Here is a 26,502-nt window from a genome sequence, read left to right as displayed (position 1 = left end):
AATAATCCAATCTATTGATTCAAGTGTTCAGACGACTATTAGCTGTTTGCAGAGAATGTAGATTTCACTGAGACTCCCTGAAGGATTCACCCTCACAAATGCGAAAGTCTAATCCCTTCCAATTAGCGTCTGTTGTTTCCAAGACAGGAAGATCGGAGAAAGAGTTGCTAAGTGGACACTCCATCCTGGCTAAGTCTGTTTTCATGCAACACCCACGCGTTTCCTAAACAAACAAAGCTCTTAGACAAAGAGTCAAGTCATTTAGAAACAGAGGTGATTTAAAATGACCTCGTTGTTGTAACACTGGATGATTTATGAGCTTTTATTCACAAGAATAGATAAATAAAATGTGTGACTGCCAACAAACTAATTGAAAACTACAACTATTGAAGCATCTGATCGGTAATCTGTAATAATCTGTAATGGATTACATGTTGAAAGTTCCTGGGGGTCCCTGCCTGTAAATCCCTGTTGATGCTGGCGGTCTCTGGGCTGGCGGTGATAAGGGTTAAGCTGTATTGAAGCTGGATGGATGCAGAGATCAAAGGCGGTGGTCAGAGCCTCAGGAAAAATCCCCCAAAGTCGTGCTCTCCAGATAAAGATACTTGATGCTGCTGCTCCTCCCAGCCCGAGGGGCCGGGAGGCTTCAGGAACCCCCCAAAAAACAACCTGTTTCTGGGGCAAGTTGTTGCTTCTTCAGGGGCGTCTTATTGGTGCCTGTGATCAATAATATTGTCCTATTTGTACTCTATTTAATAGAATATAGAGAACCATCACACATTTCATCGCCAAAAGTATGTGGACACTTAATCTTTACACACATTTGATTATTGAGTACCTGTTTCCTCTCACAGCTTCCACTCTGCTGGTTTAAGGCGTCCAACCAGATGTTTTGTAACCCGGCTGAACTGATTTGCTCCCATTCAGCCGCAGCATCAGTGAGGTCCGTCTCCGATGCCGGGTGACGAGGTCCGTCTCCGATGCCGGGTGACGAGGTCCGTCTCCGATGCCGGGTGACGAGGTCCGGCACCGATGCCGGGTGACGAGGTCCGGCTCCGATGTTGGGTGACGAGGTCCGGCTCTGATGCTTGGTGAGGAGGTCCGGCTCCGATGCTTGGTGAGGAGGTCCGGCTCCGATGCCGGGTGACGAGGTCCGGCTCCGATGCCGGGTGACGAGGTCCGGCTCCGATGTTGGGTGACGAGGTCCGGCTCAGATGTTGGGTGACGAGGTCCGGCTCAGATGTTGGGTGACGAGGTCCGGCTCAGATGTTGGGTGACGAGGTCCGGCTCCGAAGCCGGGTGACGAGGTCCGGCTCCGATGCCGGGTGACGAGGTCCGGCTCTGATGCCGGGTGACGAGGTCCGGCTCCGATGCCGGGTGACGAGGTCCGGCTCCGATGCCGGGTGACGAGGTCCGGCTCCGATGCCGGGTGACGAGGTCCGGCCCGCCGTGTTGGATGGCTGAGGTCTCGGCTCTGTGCAGGTCAGTCAAGTTCTTTCACACCAAACTGGGAAACATTTCTGTTTGGAGCCGGCTTTGAAACAGGAAGAAGTGGAAGAAGTACTGATATGTATTCCTGTTGCATTTCAGCCTCATAGCTTTCGCAAAAAATATGTATTTTTCATGTAATCAGAGAGAGTTTATCGTGGCCTATAAGTTAATACGTTTTAGTATTTTATGTTTAATGGCTTATAATTATTGTAGAAGTTGCTCTGGGGACATAAAATTAAGCATATGTACCAAAAAAAGCTCAGTAAAGTAAAAAATGACATGCATTATTTTTCTCAGTAGTGACCATAGCGCATGCAGTCTTTTAATATCCACACCTATAGTATTGTAGTTGTGCTGTGAGATATCTGGTATTGTATTAAATTGCCTCTCCTGTCATTATCAGAATAAATTGGACGTTTCTCCGATACTGCTATCGATTCATTCTATCTCAGCCGGCCACGCCGCTGTATTGAGCAGCCTCCACTATTAACCTGCAGGCCTGTTAAAACCTCTTTGGGAACGTCATCCTATTTTTTGTCTTGTTATGTATATGAAAGACCTTTTTTTTCAAACCATAAAATCAATTCTTCCTGATGTCACATTGTGGTGGACAAGAATGAGGCTGAGTACAAATCATCTGGGAGGATTTCTACTGATTTCATTTCTTCTGTTTAAAATAGCTCCTGATTTAAGGATTTAAACCACACTCACCGCCGTTTGCCATTTAAGAACGAAGAACAGGAAGACTTACATCTTATTTAAAACTGTGATCAGCAGATGTACGTTTATGTATTGTGACTTTTTCGCTGCAAGCTCTGAATTCGAGGACCTTAAATGGCAGCAGGAAGTGACTTCTTTAATGTCAGACGTAACCTAAGGGCTGCAGAAATGTCAGGTAGCTAGCAGCCATAAAACACACACACACACACACACACACACACACACACTCTGTTACCCTCACGTCTTGCAGAACGATGTATGAAATCTGTCAGCTGAACTGAAAGAACTCTGAGATATTGAGGGTTGACCTTTGACACACACAGATGCATGCGCTCATGCAAATATATATATCAACATGGTCCTCCTTATAGCAGAGTTTGTTAATTAATCTCCAAACGTCGGCCATCTCACGTCTTTTAATGCTTAAAAACACCCAGAGATAGCCTAACACATCACAGTACGGATACAATTGTGCCTTGAAAAGAGCAAAACGTGAAAACTTTAAATGAATTTTGCAGCATTTTATGCAAAAATAGTCGCTAATTTGCAACATCATTCGTATAAATGTATATTCCTGTTTTTCACTATCTTGTATTATTGTGTACACTAGAACTCAAGTCTCCCTTTTAAAATCCGATCTTAATCTGGGACGGATTAAATAAAGGTTATATATATATTTAAGTTGATCTTGGTGTTATATAATTAATGTCTATATGACTTGACTTGTACAGATATACATTACGGCCCGTGAGCTTTGCAGAATAAAACTTCACATACATTAATAAATAAATAAATAAAGAAATGGCTTCATCATTTTAAAATGCCACAAAGTTACCAATATTTCATTTGACTGTAAAATAATCACTTGTCTTGAAAAAGGAATTGTATGCCAGGAAACAAGTTATGATTTAACTTCAAAAGTTTAAAAGATTTTATTGATATTTACGAGGAATAACATCATTTTTTAGAATAAAATAAAGAAATTAAGTTAAAAACAAACAAACAGTCCAGCAGCAATAACGATCATTTATTTATCAAAACATGGACAATGACAATAGACCATGATGGAAGCTACTTAATATTAATATTATATTAGTCACTATATGTCATGAAAAACCTAAACATGATGGGAAACATCTTTCATCAAAACTGCCTCTAAGAGTGTCAAACGGGGCGAACATATCATTTGCTTATCATTTTGGCCCGACAGGCAGACTTTAAATGTATTTATCCTTTGTTGCGAGGCCAAATTGGGCCTTCAGATCCTCGCATGATCTGAATTTTGCAAAGCAGTTTGCTTGATGTTATGAAGATCCTTACCAGAAGGTGGTCACAATTATCGAAAACAAATTTGTTTTTCTTCTCATCTTTACTTGTTTCGAGAAAAATGTGATTTAACAACTTGATATTAGATTTCAAAATGTCACTTTATGCAGAGCACAAACGTCAAACTGTCAGGAATGACCGAATCCAGAGAAGTCCGGAGAAAGCCTGTTGTCTTATGTCTCTAAAATGGCAGCGTGTCGAGGAATAACTTATCTATTACTGCAGGCGGCGGCACCAAATCCTCCAGCTTCAAATAGAAAATCCTCTGCAGGCCTTGGATGCACAGAGTGCGAAGTTCACGCAGTTTTTCTAAAAGTTTGGACAAATGGTTGGACCAACAGTCCGAGAGTCTGTCGGCGTCCTTCAAGCACTTGACGATGTTGTTCTGCAGCTCCTCCACTTTCTTCTGCTCCTTCAGTCCGTGTCGCTCTGCAGCTCCGAAACAAATCACATTTCAAACAAACATATTAGATAAGAAGTGATGAAACATGATTCACCCCGAGACATTGAAGGCTTTGATTTACTGCTCGTGTGAGATTGTTGTGTGTCCTACACGTCCTAAACGTTACATTTGGTTCACAGCAAAGAAAAGAGTATTTCTAATCGTTTAAAGCTGCATCTCTCTGCATAATATGATTTTACAAATATGTGAATTTGAACTTGTTTTGTTCCCGGCTCCATTTTCTTAGTTATTTTATCTTTGAGCGTCTCACCGGTGACCAGGGCGAGTGTGCATATGCAGGAGAAGGTGGACACGTCCAGGTTCATCCTCTGCAGATTAGCGGAGAATTCAACGATGCTGTCGATCCACTCCCCGAAGCCCCGCAGGCACTGGAGCCGGTGCCACACCGACCCGTCGCAGAAGACCAGCTTCCCTTCCTCTGGGTTGGATCTGAAACGGTACGACAGATTGTGCTCAGATTGTAGGCCCTAAGACGGTGACAAACCCTCCCTCCATAAATGTCCTTTTGGGGGGCTCAGCAGCTTCGTCTTTCATTTGTGCCAAAAGTGCTGGAAAACAAATCCATTCCTGAGTTACTGGCAGATCCATCAACAAACATATTTACATGTTTTGGGGTCCAAATTTGCTAAGAAAAAGGAAATATGTAAGAAGTTGAGTCCTTTTGGATCTGGTTTGTTCTTTACCTGTACGACAATCGCAAAACAAAGAGCTCCAGGAAAGCCGAGTAGAAGAGGAGGTCTTGGTCGTGTTTGGGGAGAGATGTGAAGCCTGGGACCTTCTGCGCCCAACCTCGAATCACCTCCATCGATCTGGTCAGGAGGTCATAAAACTGCCGCACATGTTGAACGTCGTCCCCCGGTGGACTTCCTGGACTCTCCTTGAGCTGGTGAAAGGTCCCCAGTGGGATGAAGTGGAAAGATGGAAAGATCAACAACTACAGCTCTGCTGCCTTCATCTTGTGTGTAAACGCGTTACAACTCACTTATGAAATAACGCCACACTGCTTACTTTGAAGTAGTCGAGATGAGAAGGAGGAGGGTTCGATTCCAAATGCGCCCTGATGAGCGCACTCAGGAGGGTGCTAACGGGGGAAGACGAGTCCGGAAGAGTTTTAGGTTTGGACGGCAGACGACCCCTTCGACCTTTCAGACCGTCTGTTCTCACCACTGCAGGACACGATGAAGAGAAACGGGAGACACTTTTTAGATTTTGGTATTGAAATCAGTAATTGGAATCCCAATCTGATCCCTGAAGGTCAGACATGAACCGTGGTTTTATTTGTTTACCTTCTTTGACCATTCCCACTACAAGGCACTTCTGGAAGCGACAGTATTGGCATCGGTTCCTCCTGCGTTTGTCCACTGGGCAGCTTTTGGCAGCCAAACACACGTACTTGGCATTTTTTTGTACTGTGCGCTGAATGGAGGAAGAAAAAGATTTAGATATGTTGCAAATAAAGAAAGTGTAGAAATATAATATCTGCGCTTCGGAGACTTGATAATAAATGTGAGGTTGATGCATAAAGGTTACTTTCAGTGACAGTAGTTTGAATTTAATTCTGAACCTCATCCTGATCCACAGCATCTGCACTTTGGCACCAGTTTGAAGAGCAGCATTAAAGAACATCTAAGGACAGGATTGGTCTCTGTTGAACCAATATCACGGTATAGCACTGTAAGGTTGATTATAAGGCACCAAAGTGGGCTTTCTCAAGGTGATCTAATCTGGCGGCAGGGGGAAACTTTTTGGGAGGATTTTTTAGTAGCTCCAAGACCCATTTTTTTTGTCAAGACTGAAGTACAGAGCCTTTAACGGTCCTTTGAAAATTAACAGCAGCCCTCTGGCCCCTGTGGGCCATCTGAGGCAGTGTAAGGCATTCAGCAGGCGGACAGGGCAGTCTGGGTAAATACCGGGTCGTGGCCATTCATAATTTGGAGAATTGCCCCCGGGAATCTCCCTCAGAGAGGAGAAGGGCCAGGTTTTTATTCATGGCACGTTGGTGGCCTATTTAATACAGGACATTTGCCCCTAATACGCGCGTGTCAAGAGATCAAAACGTGCGTCTGAAGCACAATGTGCAATTTAGGAGGCCTGTCAGGGCTCCCTGTGGGGTTTTTATTTTATCTTATTACTTGAAGTGTTTCATTAGGCGACAGTGTCTTCGCTACAAAAAAGTGAATACATCCATTTTAACAAGTCTCGTATCTTCAGTTTCTATATGATTACAGCTGTATAATTTAGACTTTTCATCTTGTAGGTCCATCAGCTGCCTGCAAATATCCAAGTTAAAATCATATTTTTTTCCTGCAGCTTTAAAATATAGTTGAGAACAAACCTTGAAGAAACCCTTGCAGCCCTCGCAGGTGCGCACTCCGTAGTGCTGGCAGGCTGCGTTATCCCCGCACACCGCGCACAGCCCCTCCGTGCTCAGCGGTCCTCGGCTGGGAGCACAAGAAGCCTGATAGTCCATAAAGTGGTGTCCGTGGGCGAACTGAAGCGGGTGAGGAAACCCCACTCCGGGCTGCTTTCCTTGGGAAGTGGAACCCAAAAACCCGGGGCTGTCCAGCTGCTGATGCGCTCCGGCTGCGTCCACATTCATCGACACATGGAGCGATCCGTCAAATTTCATTCGGCAGGTGGACAAGCTCTGGCCGCCGTGTTGCGCGTGTTTTAGTGAAAACAACGACAATCTGGATAGCGTGTTTTTTCTGTGCGCCGCCGCCAAATAGTCTTGTCGAAAACTGTACAGAGAGCCGGAGTCCTCCCATATGTGTCCCGGTGGAGTTTGGAAGTTGGATGTGATGGGGGTGTGCGGCGACGGGGAGCGGTAATAATATACGGAGGCCGGGGAGGAGAGCAGCTCGTCGGACTGGTGCGGGTGGTGCTGATTCGGCTGATACCGCGGACACCCGTGCGCATCCTCCACCTTGACGCACGGGAGCTCTCCCTGCACCGGCATTTGGAAGAGACACGGGGGCTTCACGTCGTACCCGGCGCCATAAGTGTCACCCAAAGGGCCAAAACTGGGACCCGACGTGGCAGCTGAGAGTTCACTGTTAGTAAGGTCCATGCTGAACTTGACAAACTCCGGGGTGAGGAAGTCGCCGCTGCGCTCTCCGCCGGCGCTCTGAGAGGCCGGGCTGGCTCCTTGTGGAGAGGAGCCGCACTGGGTCTGGACGCACGGCATGGCCCTGCAAACATGGCACAATGCAGTCAGTCAACAGACGAAGTACAAGCTTTTGCCCTTATGTCTGATCTTAAACATTACTTTCAAATGTTTTCTTTCTAATTTTTCTCATTAATTTTTAAAAATCCAATGGAAACTTAAAACTATTTTAAATCAGACTTAAACGACTTGAACGTCTTGCATAGAACAACAGAAACTGAGCTGCATAGAATTGTCTTTATTACCTGAAGGCTTGAGTTGTCTTATTTTCCAGAGGATGCTATTTTCTGTTAGAGTTTGCCTGAAACAACAACAACAACAACAAAAAACACCAAAGCATCACTTGCAAGATTTACACAGCCATGCATGATTGATTTCTTCATAAATTAGTGGAGAACATGAAGGTCATACAATACCTCAGACCTCCGTGCAGTGCAGGAGGACAGTGACAAGTAATCCCATCTCTGCTGTTGTGTTGCTTGCGGATATATTAAAGCTTTAGCTGCCTGCGACCAGAAAGGTCCGCTCGCTGTGCGGAGAGCAAAGGCAATGTTCACTTCTCCCTCTCTCGTCTTGCATACTGGCCGTCAGTGACACCGACAATGTGCTTTTGTTTACGTGGTGCGCGCCCTTGTGCCAAACCCTATTACGCACGCGCCACAGAGGGGTGGGGGTGTGTGTGGGCACAGAAAGTCCATGTAACTTGGAAAGAATGCGTGCACTTTCTTGCAGTTTGCGCCAGGCCTATAAGGACATGTATTGTGATTTTGTAATTCAAACTAACCCGGGGCTGCTACTCAAAGCAGATGTCTGTTTACATTCATGGGGATAAGATAAGATAGACTTTAATGTCCCGAAGGAAATTTGTCTTGGAAACATACATACAGAGTACGATTCAAAAGTATTTAAAGATAACATCATCTTCACCAGCTGTTCTGTAATCTGTGGCTGATTGAGGAGCGTCATTTTTCATTTTAAAACACGTGTAATACATTTAATAAGTCTTTATGTATGCTATAGCTTTATTTCTTCTGTCAAGCCTTTCGGGCTGAAACACAGAAAGATAACGACAGCTGGTGCCCCTTCTCTCCCTCTTTATTATTATCCTGAGGAGGAGGATGAACAGCAGACTAGCGTTGCGCAATCTTTACCCTCCACGTGACGTCAACCGCGCGGCACCGCCTCCTCTCGAACGCTATTGGTCGAGTGTCGCGTTCTGATTGGCTCTCCGCGGCGTCGCTCAAGGCAGCTCCACTTCCTGGTCGTTGCTGTCAAACACAAGCCTCGGTTTGGATAACAACCGATGTCCTTAGTCGCCGCCCCGAGCGAGTTTTAATCAGCCACAAAACAAGAAATCCTGTAAGTGGGAATGTCTGTTATGTTTATAATGTTTGACGAATATTTAACCCTTTTGTTTGTTGGCGTAGAGCCAAAAAGCAGAGCAACATCTGCGAGTTTTCTCTGCTAGTGGCAGTGGCCATGGAGGAGTAACCTCTTCTCAGTGTTGTAGATAACGACATGCATGGTTCATGTGTGCCTTTTGGTTATTAAAAGCCGTAAAACAGCGACATGTTTCCTCTCTTCCGGTGGAGGTGTATTACGCGTAAAGGGCTTATTCCTGCGGCGGAGGCGAAGCTTGATTCTTGATTTCAAATACCAGCTACTTCCTCTTGTGTGGTGATAGATTAACGGAACCGTGTGGTACCGGACATCATAGATCAATATACTACCACCTGCTGTATGAAGTGTGTCAGTACTACAAACTGTATCCTCTGGAAATACATTTAAAAATGGGAAAATGCGCATGGACATCTCCATGTGCGTCTTCAGAAAGCAGCCCTCATCGCAGCCAGGGAGCCCCCTCTTCTGCTGAGTCCTCATGGGGCTGTCTGCAGGCTGATGTAGGTGAATGAGGTGGTGATCATCACAAGGACGAATAGTTTAATGTCACTCACTTATTAGTCATGTGAGTAGCCTACCCCCAGTCAGAAATGTTCCTCAGGGCTAATTATGGTCACGTTTGGCCTTTAAAGGCTCCAGTAATGAGACGCCTGTGGGAGGGTGTGAACGCCTGAGCTATGCTGCAGAGTAGCATTTGATTGTCCGGGGATTTTAAGGACAATACACTTTGAGAAAAGATGAGCAAAATATCTGTTTTTTGCTTGAATAAAATAGTCTTAAACTATGACTTTTTATTGGAGTATTTAAGCTTGAAGTAGCAGTAGTTGTCTAGCTTTAATCGTGCTTTCTTATTTAATGTAATGTGTCCGGATTTGAATGAAAACAACACGTTTTGGACTATTTTGTTGAGACAAATATTTCACATTTCTCTTTTGCATTTGTCCACCAAAGGGCACCGATGAGTTCTTTTTGTTGTTGCGTGTTAGTTTGTTATATAAATTTGGTAGAAAAACACGTTTATATTTCATTTATAGTTCATGTTACTAGCTTATATTTAGTTTTTATAGGTTGTAATTCAGTTTTTTATGCCATTGAAATAGCATCACAACTACCAAAGGACGTTAAAACTCCCTCCGGCTATAATTAGGCTTTACATATCACACATATACTGTAGATCACAGCTTTAGCATCTAAAATATGCAGTTCTGTGGGGAAGCTTTTTATATACATCGTATTTATAACGGGTTCAAAAAGAGGCTAATTAGCACCTTTTGTAATCAGATTGAGGCCCTCGTCCTGCTGCAGCTGGTATCATGTTCTGCTCGTTAATACAGGAAACAGTATTCCACCAGTCGCTTTATACTTAACTGCAAATGAACTACTTTTTAAGCAAGATAATGCTGCAGAGTTGATATGTTGTTTTCAGTCGTATCCTCAATATGAGATTTGCTTTCTTTGACCTGTAAACATGGAACCTTTACTTGGAAACTTCTCCAATAAGTAAAATATAGATCGTAAATAGATATGAAACGATGAGTAGAAAAAACTACTACTTTAAGAAGTACTTTGGTCATTTTCTTAGTAGTCCCTGTAGTATGTTATGTTACTAACACTTTGCATGCATCGCACAGAACATTTACGATCAAAGCAATAATGTGTTCTGGATAGTTGGGCAAACTAATGATCTTGCAAAAGGTGCTGCTAACAATAATTCTCATTATTGATTAATATGTCAATTATTTTGATATATATATGTTTTTTAAACTAATCAATCTGTCTGATCATGTGGGGTTTTAAATGTCAAAGCTAATTACAAATGCCCATCACAGAGCCAATGTGTGTCCTCAAACTTCTTCTTCTTCTGAGTGATTATGTGATGAGCAGTTATCTTTAAAAGGTCAAAGAACTCATTTTTACAAGCAATGAAATCCAAATATTTGATGGTACCAGCTTCTCAAACGTGATCATTTTCTGCTCTTTCCCTATTTGAGATCATTGTAAACTGAATATCGTTGTGTTTGGACTTAGATGCTGGCTATACTAACGTTCCAACCAAACGTTCCAGGGGCCAAAGCAAGGGCCCGCTGCAAACGGCCACGCCCAAGTATTATGAAAACTGTCATTTCTTTCTCAGAGTAATGAAGCTTTCACCTTATTCAGTGCAACAGTTGCATCACCACAGCATTCCTCTGCCTCTCTGCACATTACCTACCTGAACTTCCAGCCGTACAGCCTGACTCTCAGCCTTTTGCATCCTCCCACCCTCCGTAGTTCCTCGCGTGCCTCTGTCATGCCAGAGCCTCATAACCCGGGTGTCCCTGCTCCGTCTCCTCACTGCACTTTACTTTTGCTCCCTCAGGGAAGATGGCGTTCAGGAAGGCTCTGAAACAGACGGCCTTCATCGGCGGCGGGGCGGTCGCCACCGTTTTTGGCCTTTCACAGCTGATCGAGTACAAAAAGACACAGGTAAGCTGATGGAAGATGTCACCTCTCAGATTTTGTGCTGGAAGAGACGCTCCGCTGTTTGCCACTATGATTACAGGCGGCATGATTCCAGTTCTGCTGACAATAGAAGTTCCAGTTCTATTGTCAGTATTGTTGATGCTGCATCACATGCTGTCAAATTGAAGGACAAAATACTTCAATGTTTCTCAGAACAATATTGTGAATGGTATTTTTTTGAAACAATTCGACCCAGCTTGGAGGGACTTCTTTCCAGGCTTGTCAGGTCTAGATGTTGGAATGTGCTCGCCGTCATCTTCAAGGTGTTTTTGTTGGATGCGTTCCAGCTGCCGTGCAGGAGGCATCAAGTAACTTGGAACCTGGCCAGCACTGAATCCTGAACTGCTCAGAAATTCTGATGATTAAATGATTGTTTTCTTTCTTTTCACATTGTTGTTAAAACTCTCATGGAACTAACTACCTCTGATTGTTTTCCTTCCACTTCCTGGTCCAATAACATGTGTGATGTTCATAAGTTGTAATTAAGAATTTGAGGACAACTTGTAGAGGTGTGGCTGTTTGCCTATTTATATATCAACATAAACCACCTGTTTGTCACCAGTGTTGGACATTTTGGTAAATAATGTTTCCTGCTGAGAGTTACATGACGAGATCGATACCAATCTCTGTACCTTCTGTACGCTTAATATGAAGCCACGTTAGCAGCCTGCTGACTTAGCTTCACATACAGACTGGAACCAGTTGCTAAAGCCAGTGTAGACACCAGAATCTTACTGGTCCCAGTCAAGAAATACTGCAAGTAAAACAATTATTAATTGTTTTTTTGCACAGATTATAACGTGTTAATTATTTAGCTTTAAAAGGTGCAGATTTGATTACCTTTACAGAGCCGTTTCCCTCTGTTTCTAGTCTTTATGCTAAGCTAAGTTAGCCGTACAGATATAAGAGCGATATTAAACCTCTCTGCAAGAAGGGACATGAGATGTCAAGCCTCCAGACTGAGCCACTGATGGTGTTCATGAACTGTATTTAAACGCTCGGCTTCGTCTGAAATAGACAAGCAGCTGTGTTTCCCCCGACCTCCGACCTCGGAGCCTATATTAAGCAATGCCACACAACTACATACCAGACTTTATTTGACTGTGCAACCTAATGTGAACTTTGTTTTTTGTCCTGATGCGATAATGTCTTCTCTTGCCCACCGTCGTCCTCTCCACCAAGCATGGATTGGTAAGCAAGAAGTCGACCCTGATGAAATATAATTATTTCCACAGTAGTTTGTAATCATGCATGCCTCTAATCCCAGTAATTGCAACGCTGATGAGATGAATGTCCGTCTTGTCTCCTTTAGCAAGGGCATATGGCTTGGAGAAGTTTCCAAGACAGCGGCCGATTGGCTATTAGCATGGGCCTTGCTGTGCCATTCACTGACTTAACTTGATTACGGGGGGGCACGCCGGCACTTAATTCTGTGGCGGTGTTTGTCTGTATGCATCATCAAAAATAGACAATGATTATATCATCTTCTGGTTTGCGGTTGCATACCTAAATTACAAACGCCTGCTGCAATTTGCAAGTCAAATGCCACGTTTGCTTGAAAGCAGCTTGATGCAATCATTTAGCTTGAGCTGCTAAATAGAAGAAAAAAAAAATGAATGAATGAATATTTCATTAGAAGTGAAATTCCACATCCTCATATCAGAGGGGAGCTGTGTTTTTGCTTTTATCGTGTTCTCGTATGTGAATATTTCTTTAAATTAATTATTTTGCTAATTGTGATTTTATTTTGTTGGTTTTGCAAAGTTGTGCAGCATGTTGCAGCCGAAACTTTCCTCTGCTACTAATGGCACACTGTATATACAGTATTTATGCTTCTTTAGCAACACTTCACTTGGAAACTAAAGGTGAAAATAAGACATCATAATGGATCAAAGATCATTGGATTAAAGATTAAAGGTCATTCTTGGACTTAAAAATGCATTTAAACGACATTTGGTGAAGTACTCGGGTAAAAGTAGCAATACTATGAAGTAACAATACTTTGTAAGAGAAAAAGTCTTGTATCTAAAGTGAAGCGGACCAAATATGTCATCTATTTCACAGCATGTCAACTATCCATTAATGGCCAAAAAATAGAAACACAGAATATTAAATGGAAGATTATTATGAAAACTGTTTGTTTCTGTAAAACAATGAAAACTCTTTTTCTTCTGAATTGTTCAACGTTGGACTGTACTAAACTTTTTAAATAGTAACCGCAGCACTTCTAGGTTTCCATACATGATCATCTGTTACGACCCAATAATGCATATTATGAGCACAGTACAGTGATCTCATTACACAGTCAAATCCATAATGTATTAAAATGATTGCTCGTCATTATGCATTATTTCACATGTAATGTGGCGAGTTGATTATTATGCATAAACGCATTTCCTGGGAATGCTTGCAGTGAGCTTATAATGTTTCAAAATGCACCTCAAGGAAAGTGTTGCTGTATTTCTATGGCTTTGCATTGCAAATTAACACAGAAAACTGTAGTTTTGCACAACTCGGAACTCGTTAACGTCGTTCAAATGCATTCTTCTCATTGTGTTTGTGCTGCTGTATGTATCTGTGTCAGATCCAGACTCGGTTAGCCCACGTGGCTGCAGAAGCAGAGCTGAGGGTTCCCTTCGCCGACGAGTTCCCCTCTCGGCAGGCGCAGCTCGCGGCGCTTCAAAGCACAGAGGAGTTTGACGTCCTGGTCGTTGGGGGAGGGGCCACGGGTGCAGGATGTGCCTTAGACGCTGTCACACGCAGTAAGTGAGCCAATCTGCTCTCAGGTGCATCACTCTCCCCGGATACAACATGTTCCAAGCTCTATAAGTGTTGGAGGAGGAGAGTTTTATTTGCTATTATCTTTATAAAAAGCAGAATTATGTCGTGATACATATTGTTCTACAAATGATATTGACTAGTCACTACTGTGTGGCTTAGACGTATTGATAGTACAGGTATATTCATCCTTTGTCATCTTTCCGCAGACCTCAAGACTGCTCTCGTAGAAAGAAACGACTTCTCTTCGGGGACGAGCAGTCGGAGCACCAAGCTGATCCACGGCGGCGTCCGCTACCTCCAGAAGGCCATCATGCAGTTAGACTACGAACAGGTTCCTCTTCAGACTCGTGTTTGTTTTCATTTTCTTCTTGTTTTACTCTCTTTTCTTTGACATAAACTTGCTCTTTATTTTGCGGGGACAGTACATGATGGTGAAGGAGGCCCTCCGCGAGCGAGCCAACCTCCTGGAGATTGCACCTCACCTCTCTGCACCGCTACCCATCATGCTGCCTGTGTACAAGTACGTGTCAGGACCTTTTTAAAATGAAGATAGTTGTTGTTTAAAGGATTATGGATTGATGGAAAACCCCAAAAACTACCCAAAAATGTAGCTACAATCTAACTTGTTGATTTCCAAGATGGTGGCAGTTGCCTTACTACTGGGCGGGGATCAAGATGTACGACTTGGTGGCTGGGATCCAGAATCTGAAGAGCAGCTACGTCCTCGGTAAGACCAAGGCCCTGGAGCATTTCCCCATGCTGAAGAAGGACAAGCTGGTGGGAGCCATCGTCTACTATGACGGTGAGTGAAAGGCTGCGGAGGCCTTTTTGTATGTGTGGACAGTAATCAGAAACGGCATGCTCCGTTTGTTGATTCATTACTCAGATTTGTATTTTCTGTAAACACGAACAGAGCAGCTGAGCCCTTTTCCTGCTTTTTTCCTTCCAGCTTCTGTCCAATGGTAATGATCGGTTCGGTTTACTGATGAATATTAGTTTGAAATAAAACTTCTGTGCCGAGTAGCTGTCAAGACAACCTGTGGCTCAGGGCCCCTCAAATGGGATTAATGGGATAGAAGAGATCAGAGCTATTGTTTCCCTCTGGCTTTTCTCTTATCCATTGTCTTTCTGACTGATTGGCGTAGTAGTCATAACTCTATACACACGGACATGATGCACATGTTTAATTCGGTCACTTTCCAACAATAAACTCAATAAATAATGGAAAATAAAACACTCCTTATAACTTCAGATCTTCCTGAGAACTAAATGTTTTCTTCAGTATCGCAGTAATCCAGTTATGGACGTCTGGACATCATCAACGAAATACATTATCTGTAAAAGCAGCATTATACTTCCTGGTTGCTTCCGACACATTATTATTTAGTTCCAGAAATTAAACCATTATTATCCCTCAAATATAAGTAAAAAATAACAATTCAACAGCAGCAATTCTTTCGCTTTCAAAGAATTTTAGATCTCCTCTGTCTATTCATATATAGATATGATATAGATATATATAGTGTTGAAAGCCTGTGGACATACAGACCCAAAATTAAACTTCTTGTCATAAAAGCAGCATTTTTAGTTGTCAAATAACACGACATGGCATGAGAAAGGAGTGAAAACTAGGGCAAGAAATGTCTGCATAAAAATGTCTGCAACATCATCGAGCCCTTAGCTTGCAAAACGATGCAACCGCGCATCTTTAAAAGACATTCTGCATCTAAATAAATTGTTTTATTGTAGAAATTGTGTAGCATGATTAAGCCAAACGGAAGATAGAAGCTGTGTTGACATGCTGGAAGGATGCCCATCTTTCCCTGTGGCTGTAAACGCTGCATGCTCCTCTGATCGCAGATCACTGGTTTTATACCTGATGCTACTTAAGAGGCTTTTAATGTCTCTTATTTATTGTATTCAACTTTCAAAATCAGTGTAATTAAAATCCATGCCGCTTTGTAAAGAAACTATCTGCAGTTTTGTTAGTGTGACTCCTGGTTGAATATTTTTATGAAAGAAAAATCCACAAATCTCCCAAGTTTTGGAAGCAGTTGGCTGTCTTGAGAGCTTAATTTACATGCAATTATTTATGCTTTATAAATAAAAGCCTTTTTCTAAATGTAAATAAAAAATGGCCAGATATAAGTGGATCTACTGCAGGGTGAGAAAGAGAGGAGCATTTTCTTGGTGCAAAGCAGCACATGTTTGATGTCCACCCCATCTGCTCTGAGGGGGGGGGGGGGTCTTTTCTCCAATTATGCCGTCTGGAACAATCACGCCGGTGACATTTCGAAATCTGACCTTCTCTCCCGGCGGTGTCGAGCGCAGAGGAGCTTCGTAGACGGCCGGAGCGACTGAGCAACAGCTATTACTCCTGCTGTCTTGGTTACTGCACCAACGACAGCAGAGGCACTTTTATTCTGCAGCACCTGTGTAGGCCTGACGCTCTTACTGTGAACTGGCTGGTATCACTACGCTCTGAAATCTGAGGAAAGAGAAACTATAGTGTGTTAATGTTTCACATGCGCAGAAGCCCAGAGACAAAACGGAGCATTTAGGGTCAGGGACGCATGGATTGGTGAGTGTTCTTTGCATAAACCACCAGTTATTTCAGCTTAATTTAATTTACATTTGAATGTATTATAAGTGAGGTTTAGATGAAACAAACCTTTGTTCTCAATCAGCAGCTTTCTTCTTCTCTGTCCCCTTCAGGGCAGCACAATGACGCCCGTATGAACCTGGCCATCGCCCTCAGCTCCGCCCGCTACGGCGCCGCCGTCGCCAACTACACCGAGGTGGTCCACCTGCTGAAGACGAAGGACCCGCAGACCGGCAAGGAGAAGGTGTGTGGCGCCCGCTGCAGGGACGTCATCACAGGTGAGGCATGCAGGTGTTGTTGTTGTGAGCGAGACTTTCCCATCAGTCAAGATTTAGTCAACAATAACAGTCGTGTATTTCACTAAAAGCAGGAGCGGAATTCATTTTAAGTGTCTCAATAAAAAATGTCTGTTTAGATATCTTCTGTCTTTTTAATAATACGAGTGTTTCACCGTTATTCTCCTCGCAGGACAAGAGTTTGATGTGAAGGCCAAGTGTGTGATCAACGCCACCGGACCGTTCACCGACTCCCTGAGGAAGATGGACAACCAGGGAACCAAAAACATCTGCCAACCCAGCGCTGGTGTTCACATCGTCATCCCTGGTTACTACAGGTATCGCACGCACAGCCAACACACTCGCAGCATGTCCTTTAAAACCAGTATTTTTTGGTATTTCAAAAGGCATTCACTAGTACATATTTAATCCTCAGTGCTTTCTCATTTTAATGTGTAAATACTCAACTATTATCTGACCTATACTAACATGCATAGGACAATCTTCTCTGGTTAAGATACAGCAGAGCAATAGAGTGGTTTTGTTGAAGTAGGGCGTTTTTTAAAGTTCAGCGAAGCTTATTGAGCGAAACCCGAGGGAGCGCGAGCCCTTTGAACAGCGCCAGAAATGCCAAGCACCTAATTCTCTTCTTCTCTCGTCTTCCTCCTGCCGCTATCTGCGCTCCCTCACCGCCTCCTCTTCCTCCCCCACGTCTGTGTTTTTCCATTTGTGTCTTCAGCTCCTCAGTTTGTCCCTCTTTTCTCATTTCTTTTCCTTTTCTGTTGCTCTCCTCAACACTTCTTTCTCATACTTATCCACAAACCTGAGACTGTAAAGATGGTAAAATAAACACTCCGCTGTCTTCTTCTACTACTTGCACTTGTTATAATAACAACAACCTTTCTGTCCCTCAGTCCTGACAACATGGGTCTGCTCGATCCGTCCACAAGTGACGGACGCGTCATCTTCTTCCTGCCCTGGGAGAAGATGACCATCGCCGGGACCACCGACTCGCCCACCAGCGTGACGGCCCACCCGATCCCGGGGGAGGACGACATCAACTTCATCCTGAGGGAGATCCGCAACTACCTCAGCCCCGACGTAGAAGGTGCTTCTCGTCTCCGTTCTGAGGAGCATGCGGTCATGTCGAGGGTTTTCTGGGATGTCATTTTGTTGTTCAGTACCTGCACTTCACAGAGATCACCTGTCCATTCAAACAGTGCGTTTAGTTTAAAGGTGCAGTGTGCAGGACTTGGCAACATCTAGCGGTGAGGGCCAGTGTTTGGTTTGTCCGTTCTGGGCTACTGTAGAAACATGGCGGCTGATAAGAACCTGCTCCATATGTAGATACAAACAGCTCATTCAAAACACAATGATTGTTATTTTCAGGTGATTGTACTTTAAAGAAAAGATGAAACAGAGGCCAGACAGAAAGTGCCGGTCAGGATATCAGCATGTGATATCACAAGTGCAGGAAGTTCAGTACAGATCTAATTTTCTTCTCGTGTCAACGATGCACTCGGTCTAACATCTAGCTCTGGTTCAGAGTGAAGCGTCTCGGTTGAAACGTGACCGCCTCTGTGTCGTCTGCAGTGCGCCGAGGAGACGTGTTGGCAGCGTGGAGCGGCATCCGTCCCCTGGTGACCGACCCCAACTCCAAGGACACTCAGTCCATCTGTAGAAACCACATCGTCAGCATCAGTGACAGCGGACTGGTCACCATCGCTGGTCAGTTTCTGGATTATCTTGTGACATCACTGCACCACCGCTTCTGCGCATTAAGGATCGTATTTGTGTGTGTGTGACTCTAGGGGGCAAGTGGACTACCTACAGATCCATGGCTGAAGAGACTCTGGACGCAGCCGTCAAAACCCACGGCCTGTCTGCGGAGCCCTGCAAGACCGTGGGTCTGATGCTGGAGGGAGCCAAGGGCTGGACGCCGACCCTCTACATCCGCCTGGTGCAGGACTACGGGCTGGAGAACGAGGTAACACACGTGTCCGCGTTATAAACAGCATTCAGTCGCATTAGCACGCACACTTGGGTTTTGTTTAGTGAAATTAGAAGATGCTGCATCAGTCTTGTATCATTCTTACTGTGTGAGCTTCAGCGTGTGAGCTTCAGAGGTGCTTTTTAATTTCACCAAAATGTTGTAACTGTTTGTTTAAGCTCTGCGTCCGAGACCAGTTTGACTTCCTGAAACATTGTGATCTCGAAGACCTTTAACTAGCTTTAGATACAAACAAAGCTGTACAAGCTCACACACACACACACACACACACACACTGTCCTCTTCAGCAGCAGCAGTGAGGCTGACATTAAAGCCGCTGCTGTAACAATGCTGACATTTCTACTACACAAAAGACTGGACACGCGCTGAAATGCACTGTACGCTGTACGATTTATCAACGGCATGAAGTAAGGGCACATTGATTTACATCAGCTACAAGCCATCTTTCCAATAATTAGGCTGTGCCTTTTCATTAAACCCAGTAGAACATGGTTTCATGAAGAAAAAGTACTCGTGCAGCGAGTGCCTTCAGTACACTTACTCCTCATTAGAGGCGTTCTGCACCGGCTCTGCTGCTCTCTCCAATATTCCGAAAAGGTCAGCGTTGATATTTGGACAGAGTTTGCCCTTTCACATGATCGGCAGCCCAACGATCTGAAGAGCAAATAGCCCTCTTGTGTTGTGTAAACATGTGACGCCTCATTGACAAAGTGGCGTCGACGCTTATCGCTGAACTCTGAAGAGGGGAAATCCATCATGTGAATATTAGGAGCTGTTCCTTCCTTTTAATAAATACATCATAATAAAAGTTTATACTGCTTCCTATGCTATAGTGGTTAACCATTTTTAGTAGTGAAGTTGCAGAGTTTTAAAGTGTTTTCCAGCTATAAGTATTTTACTGTAACTGACAAAAGAAAAGCATCCCAACAGCTGGTTGTTTCTCTTATTCTCTCGTTGGTATCTGTGCGCAGGTCGCTCAGCATCTGGCCTCGACGTACGGCGGAAAGGCGTTCGACGTGGCCAAGATGGCTCAGGTCACCGGGCAAAGGTGGCCGATCGTGGGGAAGAGATTGGTGTCTGAGTTCCCTTACATCGAGGGCGAGGTAACGGGGGATTTTTATGCTTACTGTTGCCCAACTAGGCTGAAACACTCGAGCCTCATGCGAGCCTTCTTCCTCAGGTGCTGTATGCGATGAAGGAGTACGCCTGCACAGCAATCGACGTCATCGCCCGGCGAACACGCCTGGGCTTCTTGAACGTGCAGGCGGCGGATGAAGCCCTGCCGCGCATCGTGCAGATCATGGGGAAGGAGCTGGACTGGAGTGAGGAGCAGAAGACGGTAAAAATCTGAAGAACAGAAAAAGCTGCTCTGTTTTACATAATGCCTTTATTCCCTGGTGGGGTTTAGAAGTCCTGGTTTCTGTTTTCGATCGGCACACAATAGAAAAGGTCCACGCCCTTCATCCCTTCGGAGGAGGAAGCTCTGTTTGTGTGTGTATGAAAGAGATGAAGTGATATGAGTGGAGTTACGTGTGCATGAAAACTGAACTCTCAGTTATTGTTACAGCACAGGGAGGCCACATGTCTCATACTGTAGAATAACACGTAAACAAAACCGGTCTGCTGAATCGTTCATACAAGATGTCGGACAGTAATCTGTATTTATTCAACCATATGAGATGATTTGGGGGGTTATGTTTGTGCTCCTGGGTATATTTAATGTGCTAACAGACTGACTCCTCTCTTCTCTCCGCTAATGTGAAATCCAGACCCAGCTGGAAGCAGCCAGGAAGTTTTTGTACCTCGAGATGGGCTACAGGTCTCGCTCCGAACAGCTGACCAAGACATCCGAGATCAACCTGGACAACCAGGAAGTAGCCAGGTAATGATTCACCTTTTATTATCTAGTTTATCTGATGAAATAAAAACATGTGCCAGTGTGTAACCGGCAGTATGATGGGTGTTGTTCTGCACACACAGTAAAATGTGAGGGAATAAATGTGCTGAAATCTGTGTGACAGGTACAAGAAGCGTTTCCATAATTTTGACAAAGAGAGCAAAGGATTCATCACGACTGTCGACGTCCAGCAAGTTTTGGAAGTGAGTCTTGTTTCATCTCCTCTCATCTTTACACACGTCTTCATTACACCTTATTGATCCCTCGTCTTGTTTTTTCTTCTCTGCAGAGCATCAATGTCCACATTGATGAAAATGCGCTCCATGAAATCCTTAACGAGGTGGACCTCAACAAGAACGGTCAAGTGGAAATTGATGAATTCATGCAGGTAGGTGACGTGCAGACAGTGAGAGCTCAGAGGAGAGAGGATGCATCTGATGATCATTTCACTCTCACAATTCTTTATACTAGTAAATGTATGTGTAAAACTCTGACGCAGATATTTAGAGATATGTTTTTATATTTATATATATATTGTATACTCATTTACACCTTGCACTTTCCACATCCAGATAATCACATGTACCTCATACATACTATATGTTTATATGCTACATCATTAAAAAAAAGACCATTGTCCACCTGTGATGTGAGAACAATGAACATCCTGCAGAACAGAAGGTGTGAAGTCCGACTAGATGGAGCTAATTAGGAAGGAGAATCTCTGTCAGCGACTTGTGTGTCGGGGCTAATTAAATTAGCTTCTCGCATGAAAACGAAGTCCAGGAAAGAGTCATTACGGCAGAGCCTGGAGACAGTCCATGATTTAGTCTTCATTGGTGTGCCGGCTCCTCCGCTGGCCGAGGAGACGAGCAGCTGAGTTTTCCTCCGTGTGACACGTGAAACATTGTTAGAGTCAAGTATTTATTCATGCATATGTCGTGTACATTGTGATTCTCAACGTCTTGTTTCTGCTTGTGTGGATACCCGACCTGCACATGGATGACTTAGGGACAACAAACAGGTAGTGTACATGTAGCTGCTGATGGGATAACAATCAAGTTACAGGAAACTGTATTAAGTCCTCTGGTGGCTGAAGGGGAAAAAACACACTAAAAAGGATCCAAGAAGTGTTAAAGCTGCACTAGTAAACTTTAAACAACGATGACAGAGCGGATAAGCGGAGATATTATGTTTGTTACTGTCAACAAATCCCATGAAAAGACCAAAATCAACAATTCAACTATCGAGTAACATCTCATATTTCTTCTTCCTCTGTAGAAATCCATTATTTTATAACTTCCTGTTTTTATAGTCAGTAGTTGAACTCTACGCACTGCCATGCATGGAGACTAATAACTCAATAGTGTATTAATTCGCATCTAAAAATAGTACTCAACAAATTCAGATTTTCCTTGAAGAAAGGATTTCTCTGAGTGGTTGTTTGAAGCATACTGAACAATGCAGATTTATCATAGAACTTCAGTTTGTGGCTCGTAACACGTTGCTTTTGGTCTTAATGGGATTTGTTGACAATAAGGGAAATATAGAATAATACCTTCCTCATCTTTTTGAAGGAATGGAAGCTGCTCTTTTTTGCAGCACCAGTCGCTCCTTGCTTTCCCTCCTAGTACAGCTTTAACACATGAAGAAGACAGCTGATGTCGGGTTCATTTTCTACCTCTTAACGTCCGGGATATGTGAAGATGTTCGTCACACTGATAATTACATTTTTCCTCTTTGAAGTTAACCCTTCCCCGCTGTTCTCTGCTGTTTCCTGTGCAGCTGATGAGCGCGGTGAAGAAGGGACAAGTGTCGGACAGCCGTCTGGCCATGCTGATGAAGACGGCGGAGGAAACTCTGAATAAAAGAGGACCGGTGACGGTGGACCGAAGCGGGGGCGGATTCTGAGGATGCCAAGAAAAGAAATTCAGCTACTGGTCCTTTAAAAGGTGGCAAACACAAAAAGGGTCTCATGCTAATGCCACTATTTGAATGACAATAATGCAATCAAGCACACGGCGGGATGAATCTGGCCAAATCAAGCGTCACTCCCGAGTGCGTTTTGAGTGAAATCGTATCTAAAGATTGAGGTTTGTTTTTCACGAAGGGTCGATCCGTTTGTTTTCTCAACATCTGGTGCCTCTGATGTCACACAACACATCTGTTTTCTACTGATCATTAACATTATCTTTCTACTCCTTTTTAAACTTCATTTTTTAACACTGATTGTTGAGCAAACACTGTCGCTGCAGCTTTTTCATCTGGTTGTGCTTTATTTCACGGCTCTGATATTTCTTAATAATTCCCTTAAAGTTTACTGGAAAGAAACATGTAACCTGGTGCCAACTGTAGGCAAAATGGAGACGTACGCTTATAACATGCAACTTAACAGAAAGGAGGAATAAATGACTCATTAATGGAGATTTATTTCATTTAAATGGATCCAATTTGACCTGCAATCTGTAACAAATCACCAGTTCTTTCCAGGAAACCAAAGAAATAACTATGGACCCCTAAAGTAAAGCCAGACAGAGCTTTGCATTGTATTGTTTCTGATCTTAGCATGTTACAATTACTAGTCAGGTAATATCTAATGGTTCTTAAAGCACTCTGACATGTTTCTGAAGTACATCTTCTTGCACTACCAGTAATCCACTACTGATTCTGAGGTTTACACGATGAGGTTTCCAGCTTTAGCGTTACTGAGGAAGATGCTTTTCAATCTGCTCTTTCCATATATATATATATATTTCTATTATTTATTCTTTGTCCTTATGTCACAGCAGCCAATTATAGACACAAATACATTTACAGAGATTTAAATGTTGCATGAGAAATTCTCTTTTTTTTTTTTTATATGCATGCAAAATCTTTATTTTTACAAAGTGCATTTGAAGTGGAGTTGTTTTATTTCTCGTGGTCGTGAGCAGAGAGAGAGTGAGTAGTCCTGCATGCTGTTAGCGGATGTTTTCATCGTTTGTGTGACACAAATAGGACGTTTTATCTGTAGCTGTGTGAATGTGTGATATGTGCCTTGATGTGCCTAAGATGCGACCCACCTCTTTCACAATGCCACACTCCATGTTAACAAATACAGGACATGATGTTAAAGAATGTAAAGCTATTTAAACAAGAGTTGTTATATAAAGGACGGAGTTTAAACTGTATTGTTTGTTTGTTCTTTAGAAAGGTCTTGTTAGAAGGGACGTGCCGCCATGTTGGAGGAGTCAACCAGAATTTATTTTGATATTTATTTTAGTCATCTGGCCTACGTCAGTCAAAAGGGAAGCTGGTTTTTAGGAAGTTATTTATTTTATGATCCAGTATTTTTTTTTTTTCTTACGGGTTTGAAGTTGGTTGGATGTCATGGTTGGTTGGTGATGTCATGTACTTCTGAGCACCAATCAGGATTGAGAAAGAAGGTTAGTTGACTTTTTGAGTGTTGAAGTTTTTTTTCCAAGAGTGAAGCATATATTATTCTAATGTTTTAGAGAAATGCTTATGATGAAACTAATTATTCAGGGACTTTAAGAACATGATGCAAAGATAGTTATAGTTATAGTTATATTCCTTGAAGGCCAAATTCAGACTGACTTCAGCTATTAAACCTCAACTTGTGCTGCTCTTTGACGAAGGATGAAATAGTTCCCGTGATCACTTTAAAGAGTGTCTTAAAGCATTCCTTCAAACTCTTACATCTGTTGCTCAAACTGAAATTCTTTTATTGTATTTCATTTCAGTCTGATCCAAAAAATCTGTGAGAAAGACAATTATTTATCGGCACCTTTTGAAAATTAAAAAACAAAGAAATGGAGTTAGTTTTCATTCCTCCAACATGGCAGTGAGTCTGTCCTCACTCTTCCTCATTACAGACCTCCTGTTAAAGGTGTTATATTGTAAAAGAACGTGTGTGTGTGTGTGTGTGTGTTTCCTTACCGCTTTTATATCATTCTTTATATTGATTATTAACAGATTTATCTACATGGACTTATTCGTATGCAGGAAACAGAATCATTCCACAAGGTTTCCTCCCATGAACCATCACTAACTGTTCCTGAAGTGTGTGTGTGTGTGTGTGTGTCAGTGTGGTCACATACACACTACCTCCACGCCGAGGACCCTTCAAACTGCTCGTCAAGAATAGCTCATGGGCAGCACGACTTAAATCCGCATCCCGATGTTTGATTGTCTCCTGCAGATGAAATTACAGCTTCATCTCGGCTCAAAGAGAATCATGTTCCATTTACTGTAAGAATACTGTGAGCTGGTCTTCAGGTAAAAAAAAAGAAGCAATTATCTAATTAAATGTATCTGGTTGCTTGCAAAGCTTTTGTTTTTTTTGTGTTTCTTATGCGAGCATCATTCATAGGTGGCGTCATATCAGCAGAGGTGAGATGTGAACAGAAAAGATGTCGCCATGTTTAAAAGGGTCTTTATTTTTATTTGAATTTATTTTACATGTTTTTTAAGGCAAGGCTTATTTCCCCTCAACAGCTACTCAATGGACTTCAGTCAGATCTTTCTGTGATATAAGTGCAATGGAAACCTAATCAGAATATATCTTCTGCCTCACTACTGGCCTCTATTGTTTAGAGGGAAAACCAACAGCTACTGTAAATGAAATGAGTGACCTAACATCTTATTATGTATGTAATGATGCAGAGTTCAGAGGGATTCAGTGTCCTCTGAAGTGTTACCTGTTGGCTCGGGTTACACCTGGTAAAAACATCCTCACTCAGATTGGTTCTCACAAGTATAGAAGTACATTCTCTCACACACACACACACACACTAAACTCTATCCAGTCTGCTTCCTGCAAACTGCGTGAAAAACAGCCTTTTCTCCCAAAAGGTCACGGTGAGATTTGAATGACAGCTTTAAGTCCTCCGCTCATATTACAATCTACAGCGGAGCAGACGTCCGCTGTGAGCCGCCTTCCTGGGAAAGGCCGGGAGTACGGAGAAGCAATTAACTGTAATGAATAATGGGACAAATCTGGTTGGCATATGACTGCTAATGCTCCTTTTTTTTCTCTCTGGAGGTGTCTGCCTGCACACTAATTGAATAGTGTGAGGATGATGGTATTGTCTTCCTCCACTTCTTCTTTTACTTAATTCAAATAGAATTTCTGATCCATGTACATAAAATGTATCTCATTGTTTGGCTCCAAATTCCCCAGAAGATCTGAACAATTACTCTGCAAAATCATATGGTATTCATTCCCATGTATCTGTTCTCCTCACACAATGTTGTTTCAAAGCCTGGTAGCAAGAGAAGGAATTTCTGGACAAAAAAAAACGTGTCAAATGTAAAGAATTGAGCCTGAAGAAGTATTTGAAACAGCCTTAAATTGAGCCCCATGACCCCCCCTCACTGACTAATCCAGCCCATGAGCTGAAGTGCCAGTGTTGGTAATTAAAAAACGCCATCCTCCCGGTTTCCATAAACAAGTTGTCGCAAAAATAATGATGTTCTGATGAGTTTTAATTGTGACTTTAATTTAAGTGTGAGTAAGAGCACTGGGAACAGACGGCCCCTCACTTATTCAGCTAATAATTATGGTAAATAAGATGATAATTAATCACATCGACCTGTTGCAAGCAAGTAAAAGTTCAAATATTGATTAGGGACAGGGCAGGTGATTTAATATATCAGTATTGGGTGTTATTTGTGCCTTTAAGACTAATTGGAAGTGAAAGTCTTTAAATAAGGACGTTGCTTTTGAAAGTGTAGAATGTATTCTCCAGGGTTCTGTCTCAGACTTTGAGAAGGGTAAAGAGCATCGACATGCCTGGTGAACCCTGAGAACCTCCACTTTATGGGGTGAAATAATGGTTCAAACCTTTCCGAGCCTCCTCCGGTGG

The 26,502-nt window shown here is 43.0% G+C and overlaps 2 protein-coding genes across 3 annotated transcripts; one reads left to right on the top strand and one right to left on the bottom strand.

Annotated features, from left to right (window-relative positions):
• Positions 1 to 3,420: 3,420 nt before the first annotated feature.
• LOC116386096 (nuclear receptor subfamily 4 group A member 2-like) lies at positions 3,421 to 7,718 on the bottom strand. Its single transcript, XM_031852085.1, has 8 exons — positions 7,583 to 7,718; positions 7,412 to 7,467; positions 6,336 to 7,191; positions 5,287 to 5,416; positions 5,009 to 5,166; positions 4,684 to 4,883; positions 4,251 to 4,429; positions 3,421 to 3,966 (listed from the first exon to the last, which is right to left on the bottom strand). The coding sequence occupies exons 3-8, from the start codon at positions 7,185 to 7,187 to the stop codon at positions 3,719 to 3,721; spliced, it is 1,767 nt and encodes a 588-aa protein (XP_031707945.1). The 5' UTR covers positions 7,188 to 7,191; positions 7,412 to 7,467; positions 7,583 to 7,718; the 3' UTR covers positions 3,421 to 3,718.
• A 698-nt stretch (positions 7,719 to 8,416) lies between these two features.
• gpd2 (glycerol-3-phosphate dehydrogenase 2 (mitochondrial)) lies at positions 8,417 to 26,385 on the top strand. Of its 2 annotated transcripts, XM_031851782.1 has the most exons (18): positions 8,417 to 8,525; positions 10,927 to 11,033; positions 12,252 to 12,260; positions 13,654 to 13,831; positions 14,057 to 14,181; positions 14,273 to 14,370; positions 14,489 to 14,652; positions 16,566 to 16,730; positions 16,921 to 17,065; positions 17,642 to 17,835; positions 18,321 to 18,455; positions 18,539 to 18,714; positions 19,710 to 19,841; positions 19,919 to 20,077; positions 20,508 to 20,620; positions 20,760 to 20,838; positions 20,925 to 21,023; positions 22,421 to 26,385. In XM_031851782.1, the coding sequence occupies exons 2-18, from the start codon at positions 10,932 to 10,934 to the stop codon at positions 22,544 to 22,546; spliced, it is 2,199 nt and encodes a 732-aa protein (XP_031707642.1). In that variant the 5' UTR covers positions 8,417 to 8,525; positions 10,927 to 10,931; the 3' UTR covers positions 22,547 to 26,385. The 2 variants fall into 2 exon arrangements, with proteins under 2 accessions (XP_031707642.1, XP_031707643.1); XM_031851783.1 differs by lacking the exon at positions 12,252 to 12,260.
• The last annotated feature ends 117 nt before the right edge of the window (positions 26,386 to 26,502 follow it).

The sequence above is a fragment of the Anarrhichthys ocellatus genome, unplaced genomic scaffold (genome assembly GCF_004355925.1).
Source record: "Anarrhichthys ocellatus isolate YVR2014 unplaced genomic scaffold, GSC_Weel_1.0 scaffold12, whole genome shotgun sequence".
Taxonomy (NCBI): Eukaryota; Metazoa; Chordata; class Actinopteri; order Perciformes; family Anarhichadidae; genus Anarrhichthys; species Anarrhichthys ocellatus.
The sequence above is the reverse complement of the archived record's forward strand: the minus strand, read 5'-3'. Positions and strand labels throughout refer to the sequence as shown.